The sequence below is a fragment of the Elaeis guineensis genome, chromosome 8 (genome assembly GCF_000442705.2).
Source record: "Elaeis guineensis isolate ETL-2024a chromosome 8, EG11, whole genome shotgun sequence".
Taxonomy (NCBI): domain Eukaryota; kingdom Viridiplantae; phylum Streptophyta; class Magnoliopsida; order Arecales; family Arecaceae; genus Elaeis; species Elaeis guineensis.
This window is the reverse complement of record NC_026000.2, coordinates 4,144,482-4,167,550: the sequence shown is the minus strand read 5'-3', so window position 1 is coordinate 4,167,550 and position 23,069 is coordinate 4,144,482. Positions and strand designations below refer to the sequence as shown.

The following is a 23,069-nucleotide window of genomic DNA, read 5'->3' as shown; positions in this document are numbered from 1 at the left end:
TGTCTTTAAACTGATAAATAAGTTCAGCAAAACTCGCTTAATAAATCCATGTATATTAGTACCAGTACAAGGATACAAATTTTGGCTCTTCTACTCGAGCAATAAAGAACTGCTACCGCACAGGCATAAAACAAACCTAAGAGAACACATTTAGCGTAGTTGGCTTAACAATGTACTTTGGATATTTGCATTTGCCTTTGCAACACAAAAATCACTATTCACAGTTTCACGTGAGGAAGAGAGTGACCTTTCCGGTACCAAAGTAGTGCAGTAATCATCAAGTAACTCACTGTTCGCTCCCTACCCCAAGAATGCACTGGGCAAGATGGGTCAGATAGGGCTCTGCTTGTGAACTGTTGCTCAAGATGGGCACAAGACTCTGAAGCTCAGCATTGAATTCCTTCTCAAATTTCCTGCATCACATGAAGCAAAAACAAATTCACAAAATGTAACAAAAGGACAAAATTGTTCATCTGGATTCTTCGCATGGTCTTGATAACAGAGGTTCATACATGATAGAATCACAGATTTTGGAGCTTTCTGCTGCAAGGTTCAATTGCTGATTTCTACTCTGAGATCTCCTTGGTTTAGATCTATCCAATCCCAACGAGCCAACAGCAGCATCCGGCTCAGGTACATAGATTGATGGTATCAACAATTGAATAGCAGCTGCATAGCGAAGGCATATTGATTTCAGCTTCTCCACCTTCTGCATGTAGTTAGATGGCATAAGAATCATGAACATTTTTTGCACCAGAACATTCTAAACCACCAAATAACAATCTTCCTAACATTATTTTAGCTGGAGGCATAGATAAATTTTAAATATATAAACATATGCTTAAGAAATGTATCATCAGCTCCAAGCAGACACAGCCCCCGGTATTTTCTCAGCATGGATGGGTGTTGTTTTATCACCTCGGTACTCTCTAATTAAATGTGAGGTGCTAATATAACAATCAGCGTTTCGAATAAAAAAATCTCATAGAACTCTACTTTCTGATAGCATATAGTTGTGCCAAGGGAATAATATTGAAAACTCTTTAACTGTTGAATGTAGAAAAGAAGAAACATCAACAACAAGCACATATGATGCATGCATATACATGCATACATATACATACAACATTACAACATGGGCACAGAAATAGCCCCCCAACACACGTGTGCGCGCATGTGCACACACACACACCCACCTGCATGCACAGCGATGGGCTTCTCCCTGCTTGCTTAAGTATAAAAGTATAACAAGACCAATATATGTCTATTCCTTCTAAATGGTCTTCCTAGTTTTATGTTCTCTTTCTTGCTCCAGAGGGTTGAATTTAGATCAAGAGCCACAGATACAAAATCCTCAATGCTTGCAAGGAGAAGCCCATAAAATAGGAAAAGGCTTGCTTTTCTTACAAATGAAAAGGCTTGCTGGATAAGATTAAAGTTACTGCAGCAATTGGCGCATTGGAAAAACAAATTCCCTTCAGGCTATATTTCAAGAAACAAAAAGATGACATGGGTTTCAAGTTCCAGAAAAATAAAGGAACAAGGAAAAAAAAGGCCTCAGTGCATCATATTCAAGTTGCAAATAAAGGATGATGGAATCTCCACCGTAAGGGGAAAACCATGAATAACATAATTGACTACTTATTTTTTCAGATATGTTTCTTTCTATTTAAAATTTGAATGAATAAACGAGCTGACCACCTTAAGAAGCTGAGGCAAAAGAAGCAAGCATTCTTTCAGACATTTCTGGAGGAAGAAGTCATGAAACTGGATGACCTGTAAGCATTATCCAATAGTAAATATGCGAATCCAGTACTGTTTCTATAATTCATAAATGTACCTAGGCAGATAATATCCAATCCACAAACCTCATCTATGCTCTTTGCAGTCCTAAGTCTATCATGCATCAGATGCCAATTTGGTTCTAGAACCTGAGAAAGATATACACCCAAAGAATCAGGATTCCAACACTTCCCGCCTATATGTTTATTAAAAATGCTGAATCTTACCTCGAATGTTAGATAATGTAAAAGGCTATTTATAAATTTAAGCATACTGCGACAAAGAATAGAAGATCGCAAGATGGGTGTTCCTAGTGTGTTGAAAGCACGAAATCCCTGTAAAATAATTTTCAGTGAATTTAATAAACATAGATCAGAATTGATCAAATGAACTATATGGAGGAAACAGAAAGATTCATACTTGATGCACTTGCCATGCCACACAAAGTTGGCGGTTAACATGTCTGCAGTGGAAAAGGAACCGAAAAATCAACTGATACTTTGTTAAAGCTTTTCTTGAGATAACAAGTGATAATGGCCATTGAACCTGAAATTTATCCAATTTCTAGAAGTTATGAAATCGTAATTGGAAAAGTCATGATAAAAATAGAAGATAAGTGGGCACGGGAATACACAAAACCTTGTAATTTAGGCAGAATGTTTCCAAGCCCGTGATGCTCAATGGCTCAGGCTGGTCATCACTATCAGGAATCGGTTTGTTTAAATGTGGAGGATAAGCACATTCCAAATCTTTAAGTGCAGTCAGCCTCTTGAGCAATGAGGTTCTTTCCTGCTTGGCAGTATATATGAATACAGATAATCAGAAGTAAATGTAAATATTATGTGTGTGTGTGTGTGCACGCACGCGCATCACACATGGTTAACAATGCACTGTATCACTTACCACACAACATGTCAAGTTCTCATGACATGGATCTGAAGCAGCAGCAGTGCTGCGCAAAGCAAGGTCAAGCAGAGACTGTAACATTACATGACAGAGAAACCATATTTAGGCCTGTTCACAAACTGTCATGTCTCTGCAAAAGCATGTGTGATAAGTTCTAAGAAAAGAACCTGCAGCTTCTCAACGGAAATGTCCTCTAACCTTTTAGCAAGCTCATCTCGAGCAATGTCCATAAAATGAACCAAAAAATCACCCTGTAAAACCAGGAATAGCTTAATAAGTGAAGGTACTGGAACAAAAAAACAAACACACACAAAAAAAAAAAAAAAAAAAAAAGCTCAAGGAGGTAATTATGATGATAGAAAGAAAATATTTTAGGATTTTTTGCATGTATACCCTCCTAAATATTCAAATTTGAATGAATATGCTTTCAAAATTGATATTTATATGCATACCCTCATAAAATACTTGTTTTGTATGTATATCTTTCTTTTTCCTTATTTTTATTTGTATATGTACCCACATCATTTAATGACGTTAAAAAATTAATGGTTTAAAATTTAAATGACTAAAATATTCTTATAGATAGATGTGCAAAAAGAAAATTTATAAAGGTATATATACAAATAGCAATTTCATAAGAAAATTTATGTAAATTTGAATGTTTAAAAAATATATATATGTAAAAAATTCTAATTTAATTTTTACCTATTTTATCTAGATGGATTTAAGCCCTCTTACTCTACAATGTAGTAGCATATTACATAATATAGCAACACGATGATGATATTATATAATATTTTATATATTAAAATACTATTTTTTTTTTTTTTTATGCAAGATAGGACGATTATATCCATCTTATAACAACATAATATACCTTATACACTTCACAAAGATATTTTTGATAAAAAATTTTAAAATAAAATATAATAAGATTATAAATTCTTATTGTTACATAATGTCCAAATCCACAACTATGTCCATTCTATGCAAATGTACAAGTTATTCATCTAATATTAGGTTTAGATACTTTTCTTAGAAACATATTATTATACATTAGAAGAAACATGGATGGTTACGATCTGTTTATTTTCTAAATAAAATAATTTTGATCTATCATTTGATAAAAAGATCATCTTATCTATATAAATTAATAAATTAAGTAAATTTATTATTTTAGTTATATATATTAATTTTTCTCTATTAGAATAAGGAAAGAATTAACAAACCAAGAAAGATGCATTTATGTTAAGGATTTTTTGCATGTATCCCCTTCTAAATAATCAAATTTAAGTGAATACCCTCATAAAATTGCTATTTGCATATATATCCTTATAAATTTTTTTTTTTGCATATCTATCCTTAAGGATATTTGAGTCATTTTAATTTTAAACCATTAATTTTTAACAGTGTTAGATGATATAGGTACATATGTAAAAAAAGATATTTTATAAGGGTATACATGTAGATATCAATTTTGAAAGGGTATTTGTACAAATTTGAATATTTGGGATGGTACACATGTAAAAAAACCCAATATATTATAATAAATAAGCAACCATATAGACCATTTCATCCCAAAAAGAAAGATAACCAAAAGAGTGTTGAGTTTTATGCCACCTCCATACTGCTACCAGGGAAAGAGGATCAAGAAACATTTGAAAACCAACAGCACACTTGGATCATTTGATTTTTTTTTTTTTTAAAAAAAACCTCTAATTAAGCATTTGATTGCAAATATCAATAGGCATACTTCAAAAAAAGGCATCCATTCACTAAATAAACTGTATAGAAGCCCACATAACAGATCAATACCAAACAACAGAGAAGGACAGATGATCCATTTAAAATGAAAAATCATTATGGTATATATCATAAGGAACCAAATGTTGGCAAATACAGAATACACTTGACAGCTGCAAATCATTTGCCCACCAATATACCGACTACTGTTGAAAATAAATAATGTGTTAAAGCACCTGGTCCAGAAGTAAGTAGCGCTTCAGCGACCGCAATTTTCCAATGAGGTCATACTGAGTAAATAATATAACATATTCTCATATTAGCTGTTGGCATAAGAAACCAATGTTCTATAAACAGGACAGACACCAGAAATCATCGTCTACCTTATCTTTGATGAGATTCAAGAGCTCACTACTTGCAAAGTCGTATGCAGCTTTGATACATTCAAGATAATGATGATTTGATCCAAAGCTTGTTAATTTTGAGTTTTCTGATAAGGGGACCTAACCATGACAAGTGGGGCACTCACAACTATGATCAAAGAATGGTGATTTGATCCTTCAGATAAAATTTAGACAGTGATATATGAAAGAATTAATGGCGTACCTGAACATTATGCCCACATTCTCTCATGACATTTAAATATTTCCCAGTTGTCAAAATTGTCCCTGCAACACTTGTAAGGAAACTAGGAATGCCCTCTTTGAGGCTATATCGCTGTTGCCAATACTTGGCATTATAGTCCTGGGTAAGGCTCTCCTGTAGAAACATATAATTTAAAGATCCATTTGAGCACAAAACAACGAGACAGGTTGTCAATCCACAACCCATATCAGATACCTTCAGAAGTGATTTGTTTTCAGCAATGAAAAATTCACCATAAGGATCATCAATTACTCCCTCATATACCCACCTGCAGACTAAATGATATTAGAAACAAAAGTAACAGGAGATTTCAGAAAGAAAGTAGATAACCTCAGAGCTTCTACAAAATAACTGAACATGATTGCTACACTAAATTAGAACCAAAACAGTAAGAAAGCAGAGAGGTCCATTAATGGTGAAACCATAAAAGTGAAATCTAATAACAAGGTTTCCATAAGTAGATACCTCTCTAGTATGCCCAGGTATGCAGAACTTGCACACTGTGTCATCTTCTCAAGCAATGACCGAACTGCATTGTCACCTGCCATAGCCTTGGCCTGCATGGCAGAAAAAAATAAGGATGACAAGTTGTAACATCTAGCAGAAGATAGAGCATATGCACAAACTTTTCAGGTGATGGAGGCTGCATGGATTGCCAAAGTCGAATCTTTAAACGATGGGAGAAAAGGTAGGGCACCGAAGTAGACAGTGCAAGTAAATCAGTGTCCAGATATTCTGACAGGAAAAAACCAATCTACAAGTTCAAATATTGTTATGGACTGATTGATAAATTCAAATGATCCTTAAAACAAAAAAAACAAAAAAAAAAAGCAAAAAAAAAAAACATTCAAGACAATGCAGATCATGAAGAGCAAAAGCGAAGAAATTTTATAACAATGTGGATACTCCATAATCTAAACACCGAAGCAACAAATACTCAATCGCAAACTAAGACTGCAGAATAAGATATTTACCTGGCTTTGCAAGAGGTTAAGCATTGCAGAGCCTGAGAAGTTGTTAGAAGAAGCCTTCTCAACCACAATGGACAAAGCATGCAGTGATCCCATCATTGGCTGGAAGCAGCACATAGTAATTGAATGAATACAAATGAGGAGTTGGTATATAAAAGTAGACACATTAAAAAAACCTCAACCTGACAATAAAACCACAATCCTTGAACAGAAAGTCTTCCGAGGCGGAATTGATGTTCAAGTTGTGCAACCATTGCTTGGTAATCCTGATATCAAACAAGAAAATAAGTTAATCACACTAAAGGTTGGACCTCCCACAATAAAAGAATTGTGTCTGAGAAACTGGAGAAATAATTCTAACAGTAGCTTCCACATTAAGTCACAAACTATTTTCAGTTAATTGAAAGCTGAAACGTCAATAATGTTAGAGTCATATAATAATTAACAGACATACATATTGGTGTGTTGACATATATATCATTAACTGGGATGAACCTACTCAAGTAGAATGTCAAAGTAATATTTGGTGATTGGCTTTGCTGGGAAAGATCATGGTACTCTAATGAGCCTTAAGATCCAAAGGTGCTATTCAATCCCCTTCTTATCAAAAGACAAAAAAGATGTTAAAATTCGCATTCTGATGTGAAGGAGAGCATTCTATTTCACAGAAAAAGTGGTGCAACATTATTTTCAAATATTCTGAGAAAGCATACATCTGGAATTGCACAAAACCACAAACATACTTCTACTCTTGATATAATTATTAAAGTTGGGAAATATCATCTAACATACGAAATATTCGAAAATCTCCTTATGTACTTAAATATTGTGTTTGATGAAGTCAAATTTTACTTACTATCGATTGCATGGGGATTCCATTTAGGTGCAGATTTAGGTCAGCATGCATTGGAAAAATAAAAAAGAGCAAGCAATACATGTATATATGGTTTTAGACCAGGCTGGGCAACTGCCTGCGACAAGTATGATAGGTGCATACCACAGACGACATATGCATTGATCAAATCACAAGAAACTCGAAAAGAAACAGCACATTTGTAGCACATCAGTCACACTCAAAAACTAGATGAAGAATCAGAAGACCTAAATAAGAGAAGTTTGGGTTTGTGTTAAAGGGTCAACAAATGCTAGCATTGAAACAAAAAAAAAAAATTAAAAAAAAAAAAGAAGTAAGCCTCAATTGATTATACAAAACTGGTTGGTTATGAATTTCAGTTGTATTGACTTGCCTTAAAATAAAAGGTACCTGAAAAATTCAGCACAAACAACTGTCATACTAAAGAAAAATTCAGGGAGAACAAAAAGGTAGTATACCAGAAGGAGGGCTCTCAGTGCAGCAGCAAATGCATGGTTAACCAGGCCATTCTTGAAATGGGACTTGGACTCAACAAACTGACAGATCAACACAAAGTCCTCGCATAAAGGGAAAATCCGCTGTGTCAATTCCTGCACCAATCAAAGCTGGTCAACCCCGGCTCCATTTTAATATTTTTCCCACAACCATTCACATCTTTTGGTCTCACCTGCAGTGCCAGGTCCATAGATGGATCGATCTGAAATATTACATGGCCTTCCTTCCCTCGCACTCTTTTTATTGAAATGTGTCGCCCCTCAATGCCCACCAGAGCAGACAGCAAGTCATCAATGACCAAGAGCTCCTACATTATCATTAAAACTTATAGCTTTGATATTCCATCTTCATTAAAGGTCAAGTCATTTTAGAAGTGACATTAAGTTGAATGCAGTGATCAACTCAAAGAATTTACTCGAGGAAGATGTCATACCTGGACTGAAACAGGGTAGGATCCAATGACATTATCCGTGCCTCGACTGCCGAACAGAAAGTTTCCAAAATGAAAATTTTAGTATAAAAAAGAAAAAAACAACAACTCAGCTACTAGAGAACACTGAAAATAAAATACCAATACGTAGAATTGAACATATATGCATGAAATGGAGACAATAGATGGAGCTGAATTGTTAGAAGACTGAGATTGAAGTATACCTGAAGGAATCCATGGAGAAGGGTTTCGATCCTGTGGTGTGAGTTGGGGCTTTGATTTCCTGAAATCGTCGGGAGGTTTAGGAAAGACGGCGAGTCAGAACGGATAGAGATAGAAAAGAATGAGAGGCCTTTCGATCGTCGAGGCGAAGGAGCTCAGGAGAGAAGCAGGGTACCTGATAGAATCGGCCGGTGAGGAAGGGACGCTCGAGGTTCCATCGGGGAGTCCCGACGGTCGAGTCCATGGCGATGGCCCGAGATCCGGCTTCAATCGAAACCCTAGATTTGATACCCTACGAATTTTAGAGAAAGAGAGGGCAGGGGCGGTTCACCAAAAAGGCAAAAAAAAAAAAAAAGGCGGGTTTTTTTTCTCTCTCTCTCCCCCTCTCCGTCGGGATGAACAAGGCTATTTGGCCCCTTTTTTTTTTTTTTTTTTCGTTCACAATTCCTTGCAGCCGGCTAGAGGATTTGCGGTTCGATTGTTAATATGTGGATCCGCTCCACTTTAAAAGGCCAGATCATGGCCTGGTTCATTAGTTTCATGTAGCACGCAAGAAGGATGCTGAAATAACCTGCGGATAGATTAGTTGTCCTTTTCTTGTTTACAAATTTCAGCGAGACATTAGAAACCTTGCTCTATTGTTATATGAAAAATGGGTCAAAACTTCCTCAAAAAAAAAAAAAAAAAAAAAAGGTGTCAAACCTTTTTATGAGTCACTTAAGAGAATGTTTGATCATTTACATTGCTATCTTTAATAGAAATGTCTCAAGGGAGGAAGTTATTTGTCTACAAGATAGATGGCAAATCTGAGTTGCATGATATGAAATTTGACATATAGTGTTTGCATGTGTGTAACTCAAAATAGAAGAAAACGTTTGTTGATATATAATTCGAAATAAATAAATAAAAATTAAAAATAATTAACGTATGGAGGAGATTGCACATCTGCATACAAGAGCTATCCATTGCAAGATTTGAAACATACGTGAGTTTTCATTCTTGCATTGTTGCATATAAAAAATTTATACATTGTAACCCAAAAAAAAGTTATACATTGAGATATTCACAATGGTGCTTGCTGTTGTGTTTGGGAGTATTATATATATAAATCTCAAAATTTATTATGAACTGTATATCTATGGTGGGAAAAAAACTCTCAACATGGTACTATTTATTCATGATATTTTGGCTATGACTTAAAGAAATAGAAAGTTTAGCACATAAAATGTTGTCTGCACCATGATACATTAATATTGGCAACTCAGTATCCGAGTAAACTATTGAGGAGAAAAACAACCATTTTGACCATGAATAACACTCCAACCATTCGCATATTGGTTTACATAAAAAAGATAATGACATACTTTTGGGTGCCTATTAGGATAGGAAAAAAGCATCATTATTTAAAACTAAAATTTCGAGCACTACAAAATAGCTTATACCGAACTAGCCAAAAAAATATAGTTATGAAAGTCACAAACTCCATTTCTTATGATCTAGTGTTTTTTTCATTTTTTTCCTCTAAAGTTGTTGGGTGGATGTCTGGCCAGAACATCATCTCCCAGAATCTTTTCAGTACCACACGATACAGCAGGAAGAAAGAAAAAATAAAATAAAAAATAATCAAAATACATGGATCAGTCACAAAAAAGCTCGTCTCCACGGGACATTCAAACTTTACTATGAAAAAAAAATTTTACAACAGGAGATCTCATCCTCAATCCTCGTACATTCAATTTCTCTCTCACTAGAAGTTCCCCTCACAAAAACTCTCTCTCTCTTGAAAGACCCTCCTGAACCTCTGAAGCGACCGACGTCCGCTGTCCAGGATCCTCCCGCTCCTCTCTCAGCGGTGCTGTTCTCTCTCTCTTTCGAGTTCCGTACGGTTCCGTATGGCGCATCCACGGCAAAAAATCAGACCACACTACCACTGTTTCTGTATACATCCCTTTTTAAAGGGTTTAAACCCAATTAGATTAGGTTTAAGACTCCTTAATCAGTCCAAATCAAGCCTCTGGACCGTCGGATCATGATCGGGAGCTCCTTGGACCCTCCGATCGCGCTCTGATTTTGGATGATCTTGATCTCGTTCGACTCTATTTTTCGTCACGGACCTCGCTGTGGGCTCAATATGGACTGAATCTCGATGCATCAAATCCTAACAATCTCCATCTCGACTCGATATTCGGTCTCCTACTAACTCCGAGAGCTTCTGGATCTCCTCGCCTCCATGCTTTGGGGCAATCGCCTGCTGATCATAGATGAGCAAATATGGGAGTTGAGCCAGGCTGCTCGATCTCATATCCGTCGTATGCGGTGCTCCTCCTGACCTGAGACCTGCTCGGAGCATTATCTTACGGCAATAGGAATCTCACCTTGCGACGTCACCTCTCGTCCTTCCGAGTCTCCTGTCTCATGCCCGATCTACCTCCTGAAGCTCTACTTCGCTCTGGGCTCCACCTGGCTCCGGAAGCTCCACCTCGCACTGAGTTCTCCATCAGATAATAATGTCCTCTGCTCCCTTTCTTTCTCTTCAGTACAATTCTATAGCTGTGTAGCACCCTCAGGATTCCTCCACCAGCTACCATCCTGTAGCCTCTCGAATCCAGTCTGCTAACTGAGATAAGACTCCGTCTGAAATCGGATATGTATCGGACCTCCCCCAATCTTCTCACTACACCATCATGTGTCCTCCAACTGACCATCCCAATACCTCTGATTATACAGCTCGATCCATCCGGCAGATATACAGTGCCTCACTGTTTTCTAGGGAGTCAAACTACTCTCTGCAACATACATGATAGGGGCATGCAGAATCTAATATCCACTGCTGAGAAGAAGTAGATACCTCGTCAGATATCTCCAGAACATCTCCATCTGAATCGCTGTCAGCCGTCGCTACAGCAGTCACCGTCCGATTTTTGAGTTGAGGGCAATCTCTGGCTAGATGTCCCAACTCTTCAAATCAGTAACACTTGATTTTGCTCAAGTCCCTCCTAGACCTGGATCGCCCTCGTTGCAATCTTCTGTCACTCTGTTTACCGTCTTCTGCTCTTCCAGAAGCCACCAAAGTTAAACTACCACCACCTGAGCTCGAAGCTGGGTTCTCCCTCCTGAGAATCTCGTTTTGGAGTATCGCCGCAGTGAGCTTGTCCATTTTGATGGTGCTCTTTCCCACTAGAATAGCAGGCACCAAAGACTCGTACGAAGGTGGAAGCGATGCTAGCAAAATCAGTGCCCCGATCTTCTCCTCAACATTCTCGCCAACGCTGAGGAGGTCAGTGAGGATCTTTTGGAAGTGGCTCAGATGTTCCTATACGCTCTATCCCTCAGCCATCCGCAGTTGGTAAAACTACCTCCAGAGAAAAAGAGTGTTGGTAAGAGACTTCACCATGTACAACTCCTCGAGCTTTGACTACAATACCGTCGGAGAAGTCTCACTCAGCACATGGATCACCATCTCATCCGTCAGGTACATGCGGATGGTACTCACCGCCTGCATCTGTAGTCATTTTCAATCCTACACCTCCATGGTGGTTGGCTTCTCATTTCACAAGAGAGCATCGATCAACCCTTATTGGATGAGCACGTCCTTCACCTTTGTCTGCCACAAGAAGAAATTGCTTTTACCATCAAACTTATTGATCTCTATCTTGATTGATCATGTCTTCTCCATCTTCAGTTTTGCTCACCACCGCTGCAATCTGCATCATTGTACCGCCTCGCTCTGATATCATTTGTTGGGTGGATATCTGATATCATTTGTTGGGTGGATATCATTTGTTCTTCTTGAAATCGATGCCACTCTGGCGGAGGAGCTCGATGGAGTCGGATGCAAATATATCATGGTGGACGTCAAACTCCCGGAAGTTGAACTGCCAAACACAGCCGTGGCCGGTGCCGCAGGTAGGGAGGTTGCCGGACTCGTCCGAGAAGGTGAGCCCCAGCTGGATCAGCTTCAGCATGTCGACGTTGAACTTGAGGGTGGCGTAGTTGAAGTCGGAGCTCGTCTTGAAGTTGCCGAGGGGGCGGGCGACGATGGCCGGGAACTCAGTGTCCATGGCAACATACGGGAAATCATCAACAATCTCGCGAATTAGAGCGAACTCCGCGTCGACGTTATCGTTCCACACCTCCCGGATCTGGACGGTCTCATTCTTCGGCAGGATGGACGACATCGCAGAACATGAACCAAAAAACCTAGCCGATCTAAAGGTCGAGCAAACCCTAACCCTTAATAAAACCAAATCGAGAGATGGAAACCCTGGAAATGGGAGGAGAGGGCCAAGATCTAACCTCAAATGGGTGGAATCTGGAGGAGGACGCAGCGGATCTCGCGAGATCTCGGCGAGGAGCAGAAGGGGGGAGCGGGAGAATTTAGGGTTGTGGGAATCTTTTGAGGTCGGCGGAGGAAGGGGGGAAGAAGAAGGGATTTTTTTTTGGGAGGTCAAAAGAGGCGCTTCAAGGAGGCCCACAGGGGGAGGAAGGGCCTTTAAGGACGCGCTGTTCGCCTCACTCCCATCATCGCGTCGCGGCGGAAGGGGAGAGGGTCTCTCGCTGGCGGAGAAAGAAAAAAAGGATCGGGAAGGAGAAGATGAGGATAAAAAGTACGACCCCCTCTACTTCCCCTGCCCTGTCAGCAACGCCCATGTCCGAACTTCTTCCACGTGTTCTATTTTCAATGGCTAAGATAGGACACTAGGCCAATCGTCAGATGACGCGTGTTGACGTGGTTTCTCAAGCCTCCACCGGTAGGAACAGAGAAGGAGCAAATGACTAATGGTGGGGCCCGGTGGAACGCGTGTCGTTTATTGGCGGTGAGTGGTTTCTTTTTATTGGTTTTAGTTTTGATTTTTTTTTTTTAATCTTTCTCCGATTGAAGGCGGGTGGTGGTGATGGTGATGGTGATGGTGATGAGGTCTGTTATGGACCGTGGCGTTGGGGCCAGAAAACGGTTTTCACAAGTTTGAAATTTTTAAGCCGTCAAGATAAGGAGCACAGCAGGATGCGGGATATCAGGATGGACACGAGTCATCGGCAGATGGGAAGTGGGAACACCGAAATGGACGGCAGGTTTGAAGGACTAAAGCTGCTAATGGGCTGTGGAATTGTCCGACAGCGTGGGCCCACTCTTGGAAAGTTGGTGGCAACACGCAGCTGGGTAGTGGAGCCTGCACGACGTCAAAGACGGACCCAACCCTTCTCACAAAACATCCAGCGGATGGATACTTGCCACGTAGCGACTAAAAAACGAAAATATTTTTTTCTAATTAATGTAAAAAAAATTTATTTATATAAATAATTTTTTTAATTTATTAATCAGATTGATGTAAAAATAATAAAATATTATTTTGAATGATGTTTTATCATCGCTCGTCATCCCTCATTTTTCACGTAGACGTTGTAAAAAATAAAAAAATAAAATTATCAAATAATATGATATTTTTAAAAACATCATTTGAAATGATATTTTTAAAAACATCATTTGAAATGATATTTTTAAAAACATCATTTGGAATAATGTTTTTAAAAACACTATTAGGAATGGTATTTTTAAAAATATCATATTATTTGATGATTTTAATTTTTTTTTCAAAAAAAAGAAAAAAATAGTAAAAAATAAAAATAAAAATTTTAAATTTATAAAAAATAAAAATTTTAATTTTGATAAAAATAAAAAATTATCATTTAAAATTAGCATCTCTATTTCAAATTATCTTTTTAAAAAAATATCTAAAAAAATTGATGTAAAAAAATTAAAAATACCATAAAAAAATTGAAAAGAAATAAAAATTATAATTCTAAATTTTTAAAAAAATAAAAATTTTAATTTTAATTCAAATAAAAATCATCATTTCAAATTACAATCTCCTTTTCAAATTAATTTTTTAAAAAAATATCATAAAAAATAAAAAATAAAAATTATAATTTTGAATAAATTTTAAAGAATAAAAATTTTAATTTTAATTCAAATAAAAAAGATAATTTTAAATTATTTTTTTAATTTAAAATTAATTTCTTTAAAAAAATATCTCAAAAAGAAATCTTAAAAAATAAAAAAGAAAAAATATCATAAAACATGAGAAAAAAATAAGAAAAAAATAAAAATTATAATTTTAAATTTAAAAAAATAAAAATTTTAATTTTAATTCAAATAAAATTCATCATTTCAAATTACTTTCCCCATTTCAAATTAATTTTTTAAAAAAATATGTCAAAAAAATAAAAAATTAAAAAAAGTACCATAAAAAAGTAAAATATTTTAAAAATAAGAAAAAAAATAAAAATTATAATTTTTAATTTTAAAAAAATAAAATTTTAATTTTTAATTAAAATAAAAAATACCATTTCAAATTACATTCTTCATTTTAAATTATTTTTTAAAAAAATATTCCAGACAAAAAAATAAAAAAAATGAAAAAAAAATAAAAATTATATTTTTAAATTTTGAAAAATAAAAATTCAAATATTAATTCAAATAAAAAATATATATTCAAATTATTGTTCCCATTTAAATTTAATTTTTTTAAGAAAATATCTCAAAAAATCTTAAAAAATTAAAAAAATAAAAAATATCATAAAAATGAGAAAAAAAATGAGAAAAAAATAAAAATTATAATTTTAAATTTTAAAAAAAAAATTAATTTTAATTCAAATAATAAATATCATTTTAAATTACTTTCTCTATTTCAAATTAATTAATTTTTTTTCCATACCGCACCGTACGTAGCTGTTCGTGCTCGTACCAGATCGAGATATACCAGTGCGGTCCAATTCATCTCATAATTAAATTATCCGATATATTATTATTATTTACGTTATAAGTTTTATAGCCCTTTTAGCATAACTTTTTCTCTCCTAATGTTCTGAGACACATTGGAGTATGTGTATCCATATCCACAAAGCATAATATCTGATCATTTGAAATTAAATAATATAAAATAAAATTAATAATTAATAATATTAAATAGAATAAAAATATCAAGCATACAAAAAATAGTACAATAAAAGTTTCAAAAATACTAAGTACAAATCTAAAAAAGGCTTAGTCCCACAAGGACGTCGTGGTGTCCGTGATCGCTTGGACCTTCTTAGGAAGGTTCTTAACGGTTTCTCCTGCTCCTGCTGTGATGGCTCCTCCCCTATATTAGTAGAGGAGGTCTGCTGGTCATGCTGCTCAGGAATAACTGATGCTGTCGGATCATCTACGGACTGAGCGATCCGCTCAACCCTCTCATTTGGATACACGGATGGGCCTGAAAAGAAAGTATCATACTCATGTGGCCAACTGATATCCGATGATATCATCTGGAGGATGTAGGAAGAAGAAGGTGCTACCATCTGTGGATCAAAAGGCGGTGGCATCTGTGCAGCATCTAGTGATGACATCTGCAGAATATGCGATGATAGCATATGTGAAACATATGGTGATGGCGTATATCTCATATCTGGCGCATCGGCTGCTCCATACCAAGGCGTACAGCTATATGGATCAACACCAATCACCACCAATATTTCGAAACTTGTTCTCTCTATCTCACGCAATATCCTAATCCGTTCGTCCTCATCAGTCGTAGATAAAGTACGACGAGCGTCCAACATAAGACCCGACATAGAATCAGTCTACAAAATAAAAATAAAACAGTCAAGATACTATAAAATATAAAATAAAAATATAACACAAACAACATAAACTAATTTTCGTAGTCTTACCAAAAGACGCACAGCAGAACTCTCATCCTCGTATCCGGAAACTACATACCGAGGTTGTCCAATGACTCGCACTGTAATGCTAAAAAATCAAGTCATGTAGTCATCGATATATGACAGCCTCTCAAAATGGGATCATCATGAACAATGTGATCTCGACGTGCATCTCAAATATCGATGTACTCTACATGTCTGATACGCCAATCAATATGAGCTCTCTCTCGTCGATCAATACGATGAAGTCCCTGGGTGGTATCAAACTGCTCTGGGATGTCCTGAATCTGACCAAACTACCGTAGGACACGATCGAAAAGATGCCACTCTACTACATCAAAATAAATAAGTGGTACCCTAGCAGTTCATATGTCATATCCAACTGTACACATCTGCGGTAATATAGCCAATATCTCATCTGTATATGGCTTCCACAAAAACTAATAGAGTTAAAATAAAAAAAATTAGTAAGCTAAAATTTTAATAGATTATGAATACTGTAAAATAATATTTATAAAAAATTTAAAATTTATTCATCTATATGTATCAACTAATGTATCCAACTGGCACCTATAAACCCATGTCTCTCATCGATACGTGATGAACATTGAATGCAACGTTCCATCTGTTTCACAATCTACTCATGTTAAATAAATTTTATCAAATTTAAAATAATAAGTTTCAAATAAAAAAATAATATTTTTATACCTATATTCTAATGGTCCATTTAGTCTGAATGGAACATTAGGATCATACTGCTCTGATGGCATCACGAGCAACTGTCATCGTAATGGACTGATAGTCGGCATACACTCCCATACCCAAATCTGCAAATTTTAAAAAAATCATACATGATATACCCAATGTTTGGAATATAATTGAATATTAAAAATAAAAATTTTTAATTCACATACCTATAATAATACAAGATAACCATCAATCTCGCTCTGATCAGCATAGAAACTCCGACACATAGCTCTGTACAGACAAGCTAGTACTGCACTGTCCCAACTGAGTCTATGAGCGAAGTCTAAATCCTCTAATAATGGCAAAAACATCAACTTCATCTTATTCGATGAAGTATCGGATAACAGAACACCACCTAACAACCGCAGCATCTGACTCCTAACATACTGCTGCACCATCTCCTCTGGTGCATCATCCGCAATATGAAAATATCGATAACGATCATCCAAATACTCAATACTAAGTCGTGAATGATCGAAAAGTGTGCATCGAACTCAAATCCTAGCAATCGCAAGCACAAAGTCTGTCACTCCGAAATGGTAAGCGTGGGATCAACTCTGATAACTGGATCGCTATCAACTGGTAGTCCAATAAAAATGCTGACATCCTGTAAAGTGATGGTCGCCTCACCAAATAGAAGATGAAATGTGTGTGTCTCTGAATGCCATCTCTCAAGCAAAGCAGTAATAAGACCAATGTCCATATGTATACGATCAATCTGATATACTTCATAAAATCCAAGATATCGTAAATAATCCATACTCTATGTGGGATGTCCTCTGTCCTCCAGAAGTTAGCATCGGATCATCGTAGATGAAGGTGTCTGAGCTCCTGTAATAAAATATAATAATTAGATAATGTATATGATTTTTTTTAAAAAAATTTAAATAGTAAATAAGATTGGAATACTTACGCCGCCATCTAAAATAGTCTGTGATCGATGGTACTTCTGCAATGTAAGAATACTGCTGTCTCGAAGATCGAAACACCGCAGATCGTAAGCCATAATACACTAATGAATCTAAAATAATGATATTATCACAAGTGTATTAAAAAATAAGAAATATGATAGTCATTCATTTTATGAAAAATATATTTTAAACACAATATTATCATACAATACAACTTAAACATAAAATTCAATTCATCTCAGGATATTAAACACGTATATTCAAATACAATATTACAGAAATACATAAAATAATGATGAAAATATATCTTCAGAGTCTTTAATTTCTTTCACTGCTTGAAGTTGAAGTGTGTTGAAGTATCCTAAGATAGCGGCGGTGGTCATGACCCTGTTCCTTACAAATGCCACAGTGGTTCTTACTTCTTATTTGCCTATCATCCATCTTATTTCGTAGTCTTGTTGACTTTGATCTACTTTTCTGTTTGGATCTCAAACGATGATGATCAGGAATATATTTGAACATACGTGTATGCATCCAATAATCTTCATGTGGTAATGGATTAAAGTCACTGCTCCAAGCATTCATATATGCTGTAATTGTATATGCATCATCCACAAAATCACTAAAATATACAGTAATTTTTTGACACAGCTAAAACGTGGGAACATGGATATTTATACATGCACCACTTTCCACAAGAATATTTTCTTTCAGCTAAAGTAACAGTATGAAAATTTTCTCTACCTCGTAACCCTGTGCTTACTCTCCTCATAAGCACTTCATATATATCTCTTTGAAGGTTGAATGCTGTTATTCGGTACTGGTTAGGTTTAACTTGATCTTCAGCAATCTTAATTGCAACATGAGGAGTAAAAAGATTATTTGGATTCTCTTCTACATATCTCAAAGCTTGGGCATGCCTCATATTGAAGTATTTCACAAGATGATAAAATGTCATTTGAACACAAGCTGTAATTGACACATTTCTAGCTCCTCGTAAAACACTGTTAAAAATCTTCGACAAATTTATAGTTAAGATATTATAGCGCATGCCATCATCATGTGCCAATGCCCACTTCTCTTTTTCTATCTCAGACAACCAGCTCCAAGCCTCTTCATTCACTGTTCTGATCCTACCCATGATAAAGTCGAACTTGCAAACTTGATGAGTACTTCCTGCTTGCCATACTGCTCTTTTCAGCTGCATATTATTAAAATGAGTGTTGAAATTACTGCAGATATATTTTAAGCAGTATCGATGATAGGTACGTGGTAGACTCCATCCAATAGACTCATCTACGATGGCATTTAATATACCTGGATGCCTGTCAGAAATTAAGTATTTTTCATTTCTATCTTTGATGATATGTGTTCTGAGCTAGAAAAGAAACTAACTCCAACTTGCAGTCGTCTCCTCATCCATAATTGTATATGCTAATGAAAATATCCCATTCTCTGCATCAATTTTTGTTGCAATTAATATCTTACCTTTAAACTTTCCATACAAATATGTACCATCAATGCTGATTACAGGATAGCAGTGCGTAAAACCCTGGATAGATGGTTTGAAAGTCCAAAAAATATAATTTAAAAGTCAGACATTGAAATTCACAGTTTGAAAAAAATTTCATAAAACAATTGTACTGGGATTTGCATGTTGAAGTGCAGCCATATAATAGGGTAATTTAGTATAAGACGGCTCCCATTCTCCATAAATAACAACCAATGCCTTCTGCTTTCCACACCATGCTTTTCTGTATGACACTGTATATTGAAATTGATCATTAACGGTTGCCATAATAGCTTCAACTTTAATACTGAGATCTTTTTCAACAATATGTCGGACTAGTGTGCCAATCATCCTTCCACTGACATATTTGTGGTCTCGACTCAACCCGTAAACAAATAAGTGTGAGGACCCTCATATTTTGTAATTTGAAAATATCCATATTTTTTCAACAATGCAACACGAAGCCTTCATTTACAATTTTAAACATTATCTGATGATGCGCATCGTACGGACCATAATTTTAAATGCGACTGAACTATATTGTATGTCCGATGCTTCATAATGTAATAAAGATCAACAGCTCTCCTTACATAATCTTTACTCTCAAACATTAGACCTTTAGAAAATTCAGTCATCGAGGAATCTCAAAACTGATAGTCAGAGTTCAATCTTCGACTAGCACTAACACAACCACCATCATCTAAATTTTTATCGTTAAAAAATTATGGGCGTTCGTGCAAACGAGATTGAGGTTCTCCCACATTAATATTAGTCTGAACATCTTCATCATCATTCTCATCTTCACCATCATCATCATTACTGTTACTGTCCTCATCCATCCAACAGTCTTCATCTTCGCTTTTATCTGACTCAAAGTCTAGATTATCAGAATTTATTCCACCGACTATCCAGTCATCATTCCCTATATAAGGGTCGTCTCCCGCACTTACTACTACTTCTAGCAAAGGAGAACTCACCATAGCAGAAGACACAGGAGAAGTCACCATAGGACTCTGAATAATTGGACAACTAGGGCCGACAGTAGTGGAATATTGTTCTGCAAATACGGCTTTAACATTATCGGTTTGCACCATAGGAGTTACGAAAGGTGAAGAAGGCCCAACATTATTGTTCGCTTGAGTTAAAAGCCGACTATAGTATCCAAAGCTCGGTACATCTTCCTTTTCAATATATAATTCTAAAAATCGACATTCTGAATATTTCAAGAGAAAGGTCAGCATTTCTTCGACATTTTCATCGTCATCAATTAGAACTAAGATATAATTACTCTACAATATATTTTAAAATTTTTAAATTATGATCAAATCAAATTTTAAAATAAATCTGAATCTAATGAGATAAAAATAAAAAATAAAAAGATCGAAATAGAAAGGCACCGTAGGGCCGCATGGGCCCACCATCGGAGAGCCACCGCGGGGCCGCCATCGGGGGCCGTCGGGCCCCCGCAGGGCCGGCCGCCGTCGGGGGGGCGTCGTCGGGGCCTGCCGCCGCGGCCCATCGCCGGGGCCCGTCACTGCAGATCGAAATAGAAGGATGCCGGAGGGCCGCACGGGCCCGCCACCGGAGGGCCGCGTGGGCCCGCCGCCGGTCCTCTGTCGCCGGCGGTCAAGGAAAAAGAGGGAGAGAGAGAGAGAGGAAGAGGGAGAGAAGAGGGTGAAAGAGAGGAAGAGGGAGAGAAGAGGGGGCCGGCCAAGGGAAGGGGAGGGCCGGGGCCCGTCGCAGGGGGCCGCCGTCGGGGCACGCGGGCCCGCCACCAGCCGTCTGTCACCAGCGACCAAGAAAAAAGAGGGAGAGAGAGAGGAAGAGGGAGAGAGAAAGGAAGAGGGAGAGGAGGGGGTCGGCCAAGGGAAGGGGAGGGCTGGGGCCCACCGTGGGGGGCCGCCGTCGGGGCACACAGGCCCACCACCGGCCTTCTATCGTCGACGGCCAAGGAAAAAGAGGGAGAGAGAGAGGAAGAGGGAGAGAGAGAGGAAGAGAAAAGAGAGAGAGGAGGGAGCTCACCGTCGCTGGGAGCTCGCCGCCATGCCGCCGAAGAGGAGAAAACGTCGGAAAAGAGGGAGAGAGATTTTTTTTTTAGATTTTATGCTTCAAAAATGTCAAAAGAAATGGCATTTTCTTCTATTTTTTTTCCTTTTTCTTATGATTTTTTTAATTTTTTTAATTTTCTTTAGTTATTTTTATGTAATTTTTTAATAAATAAATTTAATTTAAAATGAAGATAGTAATTTGAAATGATAATTTTTTATTTGAATTAAATTTAATTTTTTTTAAAATTTATAATTACAATTATTATTTTTTTACCATTTTTTATTTAAATTATAATTAGAATTTTTATTTTTTTAAATTCAAAATTATAATTTTTATTTTTTTAAATTCAAAATTATAATTTTTATTTTTGAATTAGAATTAGAATTTTTATTTTTTTCAATTCAATTCTTTTCCCTTTTTTTATGTTATTTTTTTTTACACCAATTTTTTTTCAAATTTTAAAAAAAAAATAATTTGAAATGAGGAAATTAATTTGAAATGATATTTTTTATTTGAATTAAGGTTAAAATTTTTATTTTTTAAAAATTTTAATTTTAATTTTTTATTTTTTTCACATTTTTTCTTTTTTTTCACTTTTTTTATGGCATTTTTTTCTTTTATTTTTATTGAATTTAAATTTAAATTTTAATTTTTTATAATTTAAAATTTTAATTTTTTCCCATTTTTACCAATTTTTCTGTTTTTATGAAATTTTTTAGGTATTTTTTTTATTTGAAATATTTTTTAAATAAATTAATTTGAAATGGAAAAAGTAATTTGAAATGATGTTTTTTATTTTAATTAAAATTAAAAATTTTATTCTTTTTTAAATTTAAAATTATATTTTTTATTTTTTTCTCATTTTTTTAGATTTTTAACTTTTTATGGTACTTTTTATTTTTTTTAATTTTTTATTTTTTTGAACATCTTTTTTCTTAAAAATTAATTTAAAATATAAAAAATAATTTGAAATGATATTTTTTATTTGAATTAAAATTAAAATTTTTATTTTTTTAAATTCAAAATTATAATTTTTATTTTTTTCTCATTTTTTCTTTTTTATGATATTTTTTATTTTTTAAATTTTTTAAGATTTTTTGTAGATATTTTTTTTAAAAATTAATTTTAAATGAAAAAATAATTTAAAATTATCTTTTTTATTTGAATTAAAATTAAAATTTTTATTTTTTAAAATTCATTCAAAATTATAATTTTTATTTTTTTCTCATTTTTTTCTTATTTTTTCCTTCTTTTATGATTTTTTAAGAATTAATTTGAAAAGGAGATTGTAATTTGAAATGATGATTTTTATTGAATTAAAATTAAAATTTTTATTTTTTTAAAATTTAAAATTATAATTTTTATTTTTTTTCAATTCTTTTTTATGGTATTTTTTATTTTTTTACAATAATTTTTTTCAGATATTTTTTTAAAAAGATAATTTGAAATGGGAATACTAATGTGAAATGATAAATTTATTTTTATCAAAATTATAATTTTTATTTTTTTATAAATTTAAAATTTTATTTTTTATTTTTTTTATATTTTTCGTTTGAAAAAAATTAAAATCATCAAATAATATGGCTTTTTTTTTTTGACGTCGAATGGAGAAAAAAATGGGTGAGTGGCAATGATAAAATGCCATTCAAAATAGCGTTTCATTCCTTTTGCATCAATCTGATAAATAAATTAAATATTTTTTTTTATTAATTAGATAAAGAATTCAAAAAAATAGCGAGGAATCCTGTGGAGAGAATGGGCAGGCGTGTCTAGAGGAGATGCACGACTCCGGATGCAAAAGATAGATTCTGGTGTGATTTGTGTGGTGGTGGGAGAAGGGCTCGTCTCGTACCTGAAACAAGTACTCCTATGAGGCCGAACCGCTTCGAGTTGCAAGTTCGACCCGGTCCACGCTTTAGACCGAGCGGGGAGGATTGGGGGACAAATTTGGCAACGGAAAGCACCAGTTGGGCTACAGAAGCCGTAGCATGATCGACTTGCTTCTCGTCACCGCAGTGAGCTTAACGGTTAACTTTCCCGGTGATCATTAACCCTATGAAATTGCACTGTCAAAAGTGCA

General features: G+C 35.3%; 2 protein-coding genes across 4 annotated transcripts; both read right to left on the bottom strand.

Moving 5' to 3' along the window:
- Positions 1–18: 18 nt before the first annotated feature.
- On the bottom strand, positions 19–12,497 carry LOC105050715 (gamma-tubulin complex component 2). 3 transcript variants are annotated; one of them, XM_073242373.1, is made up of 22 exons: positions 12,365–12,497; positions 8,244–8,346; positions 8,071–8,129; positions 7,850–7,895; positions 7,589–7,723; positions 7,380–7,511; positions 6,230–6,313; positions 6,051–6,149; positions 5,542–5,633; positions 5,272–5,344; positions 5,038–5,190; positions 4,815–4,934; positions 4,668–4,721; positions 2,856–2,939; positions 2,686–2,760; positions 2,422–2,571; positions 2,203–2,328; positions 2,010–2,117; positions 1,869–1,931; positions 1,702–1,776; positions 513–709; positions 19–413 (listed from the first exon to the last, which is right to left on the bottom strand). In XM_073242373.1, exons 2-22 carry the CDS (start codon positions 8,310–8,312, stop codon positions 287–289), a joined length of 2,121 nt encoding a protein of 706 aa, XP_073098474.1. In that variant the 5' UTR covers positions 8,313–8,346; positions 12,365–12,497; the 3' UTR covers positions 19–286. The 3 variants fall into 3 exon arrangements, 2 of the variants coding, with proteins under 2 accessions (XP_073098474.1, XP_073098475.1); XR_012133821.1 differs by lacking the exon at positions 12,365–12,497 and having other exon boundaries at positions 513–669; positions 8,244–8,521; XM_073242374.1 differs by lacking the exon at positions 8,244–8,346 and having other exon boundaries at positions 12,365–12,493.
- Positions 9,709–12,246, bottom strand: LOC105037628 (probable CCR4-associated factor 1 homolog 7). Its single transcript, XM_073242376.1, has 2 exons — positions 11,761–12,246; positions 9,709–11,672 (listed from the first exon to the last, which is right to left on the bottom strand). Exon 1 carries the CDS (start codon positions 12,244–12,246, stop codon positions 11,845–11,847), a length of 402 nt encoding a protein of 133 aa, XP_073098477.1. The 3' UTR covers positions 9,709–11,672; positions 11,761–11,844.
- Positions 12,498–23,069: the final 10,572 nt, after the last annotated feature.